This window comes from Protobothrops mucrosquamatus, unplaced genomic scaffold, assembly GCF_001527695.2.
Source record: "Protobothrops mucrosquamatus isolate PMUCROS unplaced genomic scaffold, P.Mucros_1.0 scaffold2412, whole genome shotgun sequence".
Lineage (NCBI taxonomy): Eukaryota > Metazoa > Chordata > Lepidosauria > Squamata > Viperidae > Protobothrops > Protobothrops mucrosquamatus.
The window spans coordinates 138,793-148,940 of record NW_015388484.1 but is presented as its reverse complement, the minus strand read 5'-3'; the positions used below and the strand labels follow the sequence as shown (position 1 = coordinate 148,940).

Below are 10,148 nucleotides of genomic sequence, written 5' to 3'. Positions count from 1 at the left end.
TTCTTCTTCTCGCGCGAAAAAGTGCTGCTGAGTTTTGTCCAAACCAATCCCTTAGATTTTGAAGCCACGATGTTCTTCTTCTACCTGGACCTCGTTGGCCTTCCATCTTTCCCTGGAGGATTAAATGGAGCATGCCGTAGTTTTCTGGGTGTCGCATCACAGGTCCGAAATATTCTAACTTTTGTTTTTTAATTGTTTTGATGGTTTCCCTTGGCTTTCCCAGGCGGCTTATCACCTCCTCATTTCTGATCTTGTCAACCCAGCTTATACGTAACAGCCGCCTGTAAATCCACATTTCAGATGCTTCTAGTCTCTTCAGGTGGCCTTCTGTCAGAGACCAACTCTCTACTCCACAGAGCAGGATAGAAAAAACATAGCATCTGAGAGAGTGCTGGACTTCCTCATTTTCGATTTCTCCTCTTCTTCTTCTTCTGCAGCAACAGCTGGAGGAAGAAGCGGCCAAACCTCTGGAGCCTGAGAAATCCATCTCTCCTCCACCGCTGGAGTCGAAGCACCGCAGCCTGGTCCAGATCATCTACGATGAGAATCGGGTGAGCGCGGCTCCGGTAGCCATCTTTTCCGCCGGGTTTACGGTTTGGATAGCGGCGCCTCGTTCCTGGGGAAAGCTTGGATGGTCTCTGGGAGGCCCTCGCCAGGAGAAGAGGGAGGGACGGGATGGATGGAGAAATGGAGGGATGGGTGGGCGGATGGATGGATGAAGGGAGGGAGGGAGAGAGCTAGGATGGGTCGATGGAAGGAAGGAAGGAGGGATAGGCTGTATAGATGGATGGATGGATGAAGGGAGGGAGGGATTGGGTGGAAGGAGGGAGGGATTGGATGGAGAAATGGATGAATGGAGAAGGGGATGGGTGGATGGATTGAGGGATAGTATGGATAGAGGGAGGAACAGGATGGAGGGATAGGATGGATGGACGAGGGAGAGGGAGAGGGAGAGAGGGATAGGATGGATGGATAGGGAGAGGGAGAGGGAGGGAGGAATAGGATGGAGGGAAGGAGGGAGGAACAGGATGGAGGGATAGTATGGATGGAGCGAGGGGGAGGGAGTGGGAGGGAGGAATAGGATGGAGGGAGGGAGGAACAGGATGGAGGGATAGGATGGATGGAACAAGGGGGGAGAGAGAGGGATAGGATGGATGGAGGGAGGGAGAGGGAGGGAGGAATAGAGGGATGGAGGGATAGGATGGTTGGATGGAGCGAGGAAGAGGGAGGAACAGGATGGAGGGATAGGATGGATGGATGGAGCGAGGAAGAGGGAGGAATAGGATGGAGGGATGGAGGGATGGAGGGAGGAACAGGATGGAGGGATAGGATGGATGGAGTGAGGGAGAGGGAGGGAGGAATAGGATCGAGGGATGGAAGGAGGAACAGGATGGAGAGATAGGATGGATAGAGCGAGGGAGGAGGAGAGGAAGGGAGGAATAGGATGGAGGGATGGAGAAATGGATGGATGGATGGAAAGATGGACAGAAGACGGACAGGCAGTTGGATGGAGATGGAAAGAGGGAGAGATGGATAGAGAGAGAGAAAGATAAAGATGGACAGAGAGAGAGAGGGAAATAACCTTACACAAATTATTTTCATATCCCTTTCCTTTGTGGGGCTGTCCAAACTATTTCTCGGGGACTGAAAATCCCTCCCTTAGGCGGTTTTTCCTTCTCACTGTTGGGAGTTTACCCCTCCTCCCCCCATCAGTGGGATCACGAGAGACTAGAAAGGGAAGCACAGGGGAATGGATCTCTTTCTCCCCACTTGTTGACTCTAACTGGGGTATTCCAGAGTCTTTAAACACGGGGCTTTGTTCCCATGATGTAAGGGATGTCAGAGACCCCCACCTCACCCTGGGAGAATAGCTGGGGTACCTGAAAAGATGGCGACTCGCTCGTTGACTGGGTTGGGGTCGATTATGTGCTCTCAAGAGCGCCTGGATCCAGGTCCCTTCCCTGAAGACATAGCCAAGTGGGTGTCTGAAGAGGGTCCGAACGGTCCCCCCAATCCCCACAGTGTGGTTGTCCCAAAGGTGCTTTTTCAAGAGGCAGCTGGAATTAACTGGCTTTTCCTTGAAGACATTTCACTTCTCCTCCAGGAAGCTTCTTCAGTTCTAACCGAAAGGTGGGGAATGCAGGATTCTTCGGTTAGAACTGAAGAAGCCTCTTGGGTGAGAAGCAGAATGTCTTCAAGGAAAAAAACCAAGTTCAGTGGCCTCTTGAAAAAAAGCAACCAGGACCTGGATGACTGAGAATCTCCACAGACCCCCCCAGTGTGGGATTTGCGGTCCTGACAAACAACAGCTCTGCAGGTTTGCAGACTCTCCTCCCAGCCCCAGTTGAACATGGCGCTTGTCTTCCATGCATCACATCGCAACTATATAAAAAAGATGCTGAGACTCTAGAAAGAGTGCAGAGAAGAGCAACAAAGATGATCAGGGAACTGGAGGCTAAAACATAAAAGGAATGGTTGCTGGAATTGGGTATGTCTAGTTTAACGAAGAGAAGGATGAGGGGGGACATGACAGCAGTGTTCCAATATCTCAGGGGCTGCCCCAAAGAAGAGGGAGTCAAGCTATTCTCCAAGGCGCCTGAAGGCAGGACAAGAAGCAACGGATGGAAACTAACCAAGGAGAGATGCAACCTGGAACTAAGGATAAATTTCCTGACAGTGAGAACAATTAACCAGTGGAACAACCTGCCTCCAGAAGCGGTGAATGCTCCAACACTGGAAGTTTTTAAGAAGAGACTGGACAGCCATTTGTCTGAAATGGTATAGGGTTTCCTGCCTGAGCAGGGGGTTGGACTAGATGACCTCCAAGGTCCCTTCCAGCTCTCTTATTCTGTATTCTGTACACGTGTTCTTCGGCATTGCAAAACGAACCTGGCAAGGACCAGTGGGTTATTTTTCATCCGTCCCCGAAGTGCTACATTTGTTCCTGGCCTCGGTCACTCGCCTGCCTCGGAGAAAACGCCTGTCAGCTTCCTTTTTTGGGAGTTGACCTCATCCTTCTCTCACTGCTGGTGCCTCCCTCACTCTCACTCTCTCTCTCCCCCTCTCCCTCTCCCTCCCTCCCTTTCTTTCTCCTTCTCTCTCTCCCTCTCTCTTTGTCTCTGTTTCTCTTCTTTCTCTCCCTCCCTTTCTCCCTCTTTCTCTCTCTCTCTCTCTCTCTGTCTCTCTTTCTCCCCCCCTCCCTCCCTTCCTCTCTCTCTCCCTCCCTTTCTTTCTTTCTTTCTCTCTGTCTCTCTGTGTTTTTCTTCTTTCTCTCCCTCCCTCCCTCTCTCTTCCTCTCTGTCTCTCTCTCTTTCTCTTTCTCTCCCTCCTTCTCTCCCTTTCTTTCTCTCTCTCTTTCTCCCTCTCTCTCTCTGTTTCTCTTCTTTCTCTCCCTCCCTCCCTTTCTCCCTCTCTGTCTCTCTCCCTCCCTCTCTCTCTCCCTTTCTTTTTCCCTCTCTTTCTCCCTCTCTCCCTGTTTCTCTTTCTCTCCCTCCCTCTCTTTCTCCCTCTCTGTCTCTTTCTCTCCCTCCCTCTCTCTGTTTCTTTCTCCCTCTCTTTCTCCCTCTCTCTCTGTCTCTCTCTTTCTCCCCNTCTCCCCCCCTCCCTCCCTTCCTCTCTCTCTCCCTCCCTTTCTTTCTTTCTCTCTGTCTCTCTGTGTTTTTCTTCTTTCTCTCCCTCCCTCCCTCTCTCTTCCTCTCTGTCTCTCTCTCTTTCTCTTTCTCTCCCTCCTTCTCTCCCTTTCTTTCTCCCTCTCTTTCTCCCTCTCTCTCTCTGTTTCTCTTCTTTCTCTCCCTCCCTCCCTTTCTCCCTCTCTGTCTCTCTCCCTCCCTCTCTCCCTTTCTTTCTCCCTCTTTCTCCCTCTCTCCCTGTTTCTCTTCTTTCTCTCCCTCCCTCCCTCTTTCTCCCTCTCTCTGTCTCTTTCTCTCCCTCCCTCTCTCCGTTTCTTTCTCCCTCTCTTTCTTCCTCTCTCTCTGTCTCTCTCTTTCTCCCCCTCCCTCCCTCTCTCCTTCTCTTTCTCCCCCCCTCTGTCTGTCTCTCTTTCTCCTCCTCCCTCCCTCTCTTCCTCCCTCTCTTTCTCCCTCTCCCTCTCTCTCTCTCTCTTTTCCCCTCCCAGTTTTTCCTCTCTGGTGCTCGCAGCCGCCGAGTTCATGCGAGGACAGCCACTGCAGCATGGCTTCTGCAGCTCCCCCCTCCCTTTTCTGCAACTTCTGCTGTGTCAAGAAAAATAAAGGGAAGGAGCGAAAGAGGCAATTTAAAAGGCAGGTTGCCGGTTTTCTGCTCCGGGGTTTGCAGTAATAACAGAGTTGGAGGGAACCTTGGAGGTCCTCTAGTCTAGTCCAGCCCCCTGCTCAAGCAGGAGACCCTGTACCGCTGCAATAGGTATTCCAGATGCTCCCAGATCTTTCCTGATCTTTCACGGAGGCGGCTCTGGCTGTGCTTGTCGTGCGTTTGTGGTGATGAGAAAGCAAGCAGAGTTTGCATTTGGAACCACCGACTAAGAGGATTGGAAGGGACCCTGGAGATCTTCTAGTCCAACCCCCTGCTGGAGCAGGAGACCCTCGTACCATTCCAATAGGTTTTACAGACGTGCACAGCTATTTCTTGAGACTTACGGAGACGATTCTCGCTGTGCTTGTGGTGTATTTGTGGTGATGAGAAGACAAGCAGAGTTCGCATTTAGAACACAGAATAAGAGGATTGGAAGGGACCTTGGAGATCTTCTAGTCCAGGGGTCCCCAACCCCCGGTCTGTGGACCAGTACCGGGCCGCGGCATGCCACACAAACAAGCAAAGCCCCATCCGCGGGATGCAGGCAGCACACAAAACCACACACTCTCCGGTCCGTGGAAAAACCTCTCTCCACGGAACCGGTCCCTGGTGCCCAAAAGATTGGGGGGTACCTCTGTTCTAGTCCAACCCCCTGCTTGAGCAGAAGACCCTCCACCACAGAGGTCCCCAACCTTTTGGGCACCAGGGACCGGTTCCGTGGAGAGAGGGTTTTCCACGGACCGGAGAGTGTGTGGTTTTGTGTGCTGCCTGCATCTCGCGGATGGGATTCTGCTTGTTTGTGCGCACCGGTTGCTGGCATTCTGCGGCCCGGTAACGGCCCACGGACCGGGGGTTGGGGACCCCTGCTGTATCACGGCGATGGGTTTTGCAGACGTTCACAGATATTTCTCGAGACTCAGGGAGACGATTTGTGCTTGTGGTGTATTTTTGGTGACGAGAACCCAAGCAGAGTTTGCATTGAGAACATAGAATCAGAGGGCTGGAAGGGACCAGGGAGGTCTTCTAGTCCACCCTCATGCCCCGCCACCCAAGGAGGAGACCCTATACATTTCTGGACAAATGCCTGTCCAGTCTCTTCTTGAAAAACCTCCACACCCACAACTGAAGGCAGGATAGAGAGAGCAGGAGAGACTCTGCCCATTTCCCGCTCAAGCGCCCGCTTTACAGGTTTTTACAGCCGTTTAGCGACCGCCGGGCGTTAACGATGCCGCCGAAAAAAGTGGACTCACGGCCGGTCCTCACATTATGACGGTCGCAGCATCCGCACGGTCAGCCCGGCCAAATTTGGACGCTTGTCATTCAGCACGATGGGTTGCAGCCTATCCGGGATCACGTGATCACCACTTGCGACCTTCCCAGCCGGTTTCCAAGTCAAGGGGGGGGGGGAGCCAGCTTTCCTTAATGATCGTGGGATTTCTTTTAACAGTGACCCAACAGGATTGTAAAATCCAACTCAGTAATAATAATAATAATAATAATAATAATAATAATAATAATAATAATAATAATAATAATAATAATAATAATAATAATAATAATAATAATAATAATAAAAAGCTGGAAGGGACCTTGGAGGTCATCTAGTCCAACCCCCTGCTCAGGCAGGAAACCCTATACCATTTCGGACAAATGGCTGTCCAGTGTCTTCTTAAAAACTTCCAGTGTTGGAGCATTCACCGCTTCTGGAGGCAGGTTGTTCCACTGGTTCATTGTTCTCACTCTCAGGAAGTTTCTCCTTAGTTCCAGGTTCCTTCTCTCCTTGATCAGTTTCCATCCGTTGCTTCTTGTCCTGCCTTCAGGCGCTTTGGAGAATAGCTTGACTCCCTCTTCTTTGTGGCAGCCCCTGAGATATTGAAAGACTGCTATCATGTGGGAGATAACAGAATAGCAGAGTTGGAAGGGAACTTGGAGGTCATCTAGTCCAACCCCCTGCTCAGGCAGGAAACCCTATACCATTTCAGACAAATGGCTGTCCAGTCTCTTCTTAAAAACTTCCAGTGTTGGAGCATTCACCGCTTCTGGAGGCAGGTTGTTCCACTGGTTAATTGTTCTGTCAGGAAGTTTCTCCTTAGTTCCAGGTTGCTTCTCTCCTTGGTTAGTTTCCATCTGTTGCTTCTTGTCCTGCCTTCAGGCGCCTTGGAAAATAGCTTGACTGCCTCTTCTTTGGGGCAGCCCCTGAGATATTGGAAGACTGCTATCATGTCCCCCCTCGTCCTTCTCTTCATCAAACTAGACATTCCCAATTCCAGCAGCCTTTCCTTATATGTTTTAGCCTCCAGTCCCCTGATCATCCGCCTTGCTTAGCAATAGAAATTCTGGTCCCAACTGGTAAAAACTAGCTGTGTATCCTTAAAAAAAAAATAGAGAAAAGAAAATAGAAAAAGTCAATGGTTGATGTAGCTCAGCCAGAAAAAAAGAGGCAACCGCCTCTTGTTCGATAAGGCTGAATTTTAATTTGTTTTCTGCCTCTTGTACCTCTTTATTGCTGAACTAACTATAAATACGCTTGTAGGCTGAAAAATAGAAGGGGGAGCAGCCCTTCCCCTATTTTTTTTTAAACTAATTGCGGCAGGATACAGTATGCATTGGCCAATTTATACACAGAATCTTCTAGAATATTTTTTTTTGCATGCATGCAGATAGTCCTCGACTTACAGCAGTTTGTTTAGTGATGGCTCAAAGTTACGACGGCCCTGAAACAAGAGACCGTTTTTTACGCTTAACAACTGCTTGCAGCCTTCCCCAGGGCCGCGTGATCAAAATTCGGACGCTTGGCAACGGACTCGTATTTACGACCGTTGCAGCGTCCCTGGGATCACGTGATCCCCTTTTTGCGACCCCCTGGCAAGCCAAGTCAACGGGGGAGGCCAGATCCACTCAACAACCGTGTTAGTAACTTAACAGCCGCAGGGATTCGTTTAACAGCTGTGGCGAGAAAAGTCGCAAAATGGGGCAACACTCGCTTAGGAAATGTCTCGCTTAGCGACGGAGGTTTTGGGCTCTCTTGCCATAAGCCAAGGACTGACTACCTGTACTAAGAGGTCATTGGTCATTGATTAGGGTCTAAGATCAATAAAGAGAACCTGCAGATTTGGGGGCGGGCACGAAGCTCGGCGTTGGGGAGAAATGGGGGGGGGACAGGCTGTCAGTTGGGGGAGCTGCACGGGAGAGCATTGATGTATAAATAGTCTCAGGTCTGCCACAGCCTGACCAGAGAGTGCCAAGGAGAATTGGCACTCCATCCTGGCCGAAAATTGGTGGAAACATCCTCAGACTAGATAGACGGCATGGCAGAGTATGGCTTGAGACCATTCTTTAAAATAATTTTTAATAAGAGATTGTTGTTGTTAGTTGCGAAGTCGTGTCCGACCCATCGTGACCCCATGGACCACGTTCCTCCAGGCCTTCCTGTCCTCTACCATCTTCTGGAGTCCATTGAAGCTCACGCCTCCTGCTTCAGTGACTCCATCCAGCCACCTCCTTCTCTGTCGTCCCCTTCTTCTCTTGCCCTCCATCTTTCCCAGCATCAGGCTCTTCTCCAGGGAGTCCTTCCTTCTCATTAGGTGGCCAAAGGACTTGAGTTTCCACTTCAGGATCTGGCCCTCTAAAGAGCAGTCGGGGTTGATCTCCTCTAGGACTGACCGGTTGGATCGCCTTGCAGTCCAGATTGGGGACTCGCAGGAGTCTTCTCCAGCACCAGAGTTCAAAGGCCTCCATTCTTTGGCGCTCAGCCTTTCTTATGGTCCAACTTTCCCAGCCATACATTGCAACTGGGAAAACCATGGCCTTGACTGTACGCACTTTTGCTGATTTTTTTGTTTTGTTGATTTGTTGAGATTGTAGACGGTATTAAAAGCAAGCATACAATATTGGAAGGAAGGGAGGGAGGGAGGGAAGGAGGGAAGGGAGGAAGGAAGGAAGGAAGGGACAATGAGAGGGAGGGAAGGAAAGGAAGGAAGAAAGAAAGGAAGGGACAATGAGAGGGAGGGAAGGAAGGGAGGGAAGGAAGGAAAGAAAAGAAGGAAAGGAAAGAAGGAAGGAAGGGACAATGTGGGAGGGAAGGAAGGAAGGAAAGGAAAGAAGGAAGGAAGAGACAATGGGGAGGGAAGGAAGGGACAGTGAGAGGGAGGGAAGGAAGGGAGGGAAGGAAGGGTGAGAGACAGGAAGGAGGGAGTGAGAAAGGGAGAAAGGGAGGAGAGAAAGGGATGGAGAACAGAAGAAGGAAAGAAGGAAAACAGGAAAGAAGCGAGAGGAAGAGGAGGAAAGAAGGGAAGGAGGACAGAAAAGAAGGAAGGAAGAGTAAATAAGTTAACTCAATGGAAGAAAGAAAGAAAAAAAGAAAAAAATATAAAGATTTAGGCTATTATTTACCAGAGATTTATAAGTATATTTACCACTTCTTCCTGAGGACTCCAAAAAGGTGAATAAGATGGAAACTCTTCGGAATTTTGGCCAAAAGCTGATTTACTCCCCAATCGTGCGATAGTCCTGGGTGACTTTTCACTTTGGGGCAAACCAGTTGTACTTTATATTTGTGTAGCCTCCGCTTTTTGGCTTGCATGCCGTGTATGTGTGTGTATGTGTGTGTGTGTGTGTGTGTGTAGCCAGTTTGCACTCCAGCTCTGTCATTTGTGTGTGTGGGGGGGGGGAAGGAATCTTTGCAGAAATACAGGTAGTCCTTCACTTACAACCATTCCTTTAGTTAGTGACTGAAGTTACGACTGAAAAATGGGACTTAATGACCGTTTTTCACACTTAACGACTGTTGCAGCATCTCACGTGATCAAAATTGAGGTGCTCGGCGACCGACTCGTATTTATGACGGTCGCAGCATCCCCGGGGTGTGTGTGTGTGTGTGTGTCACGTGATCCCCTCTTGTGACTTCTGACAAGCAAAGTCAATGGGGGAAAGCTGGATTCACGTCACCACTGTTGTAAAATGGAGCAAAAGTCACTTAACTACCTTGGGCTCAATTGTGGTTGTGAGTGAAGGGCTACTTGTCTGTGTTTTTGCGTGTCTGGAAATCAGCAAGGTTGCCGTCTCGGGCTGCGGACACAAAGGGCCAGGTGGCACCCCCTTCATCGATGCTAAGCAGGGATGGAGGGGATGGATTTCTGGAGGGGCACCCAGCAGGGATCCAGCCAGGCTGTTTTGAGTCGTTTAGCTAGCTAGCTTTTCGAGGGAGGGAGGGAGGGACAGCGGTTCCAAACATCGCTCTGGCCGCGTCCTGAACAAAGTCCAGCGTCATCAGTTTTCTCGCAAACGAGGCTGACCTCAAGCACTGTAATTACCTGCAGGTGAAAGGTGAGCCGCCAGCTGGGGATCACACCTGCCTTCGGGCTGTGCGGCGACCGGCTGAGCATCCGTCAACGTGCGTTTAATCTGCCTTCCTTTTTGGCAGCTCGCGGGAGAAAAGGTTTCCCACTTTTGCATGGGGAGTTTTGAGCGTCTGGCGTTTCCGCATCCTGCCGGTGGGCAGGTGGGAGAACCTGATGGGGGTCCTGGATGCTTTGGGCTGCTTTCTGGCAGGTGTTTGATTACCTGAACGAGGTAAGAGCAGCAGCAGCAGCGGCAGCAGCACTGATGATGTTCCCTAGTTGGGCAATGAAACATCCGCAAGAAAACAGCCGAGCTCAGAGAGCAACAAGGACCCCACAGTTGTTGTTGTTGTTGTTGTTGTTGTCCTCCTCCTCCTCCTCCTCCTCCTCTCTGCAAATCCCACTCCCTTCTAGCACTGATGATGTTACCTGAATGGGTCATGAAACGTCTGCAAGAAAAACCACCAAGCTTTGAGAGCACCAAGGACCCCACAGTCTTCCTCCTCCTCCTCCTCCTCCTCCTCCTCCTCCTCCTCCTCC

The 10,148-nt window shown here is 50.4% G+C and overlaps 1 protein-coding gene across 1 annotated transcript in view; it reads left to right on the top strand.

Moving 5' to 3' along the window:
* NCOR2 (nuclear receptor corepressor 2) overlaps positions 1–10,148 on the top strand; it is a gene marked incomplete at its 3' end in the record, with an annotated part of 161,543 nt that overhangs the window by 13,861 nt on the left and 137,534 nt on the right. Inside the window, exon 5 of the mRNA XM_029285880.1 lies at positions 438–551. Coding sequence (XP_029141713.1) covers positions 438–551 — 114 coding nt within the window. The remainder of the gene's footprint in view (positions 1–437; positions 552–10,148) is intronic.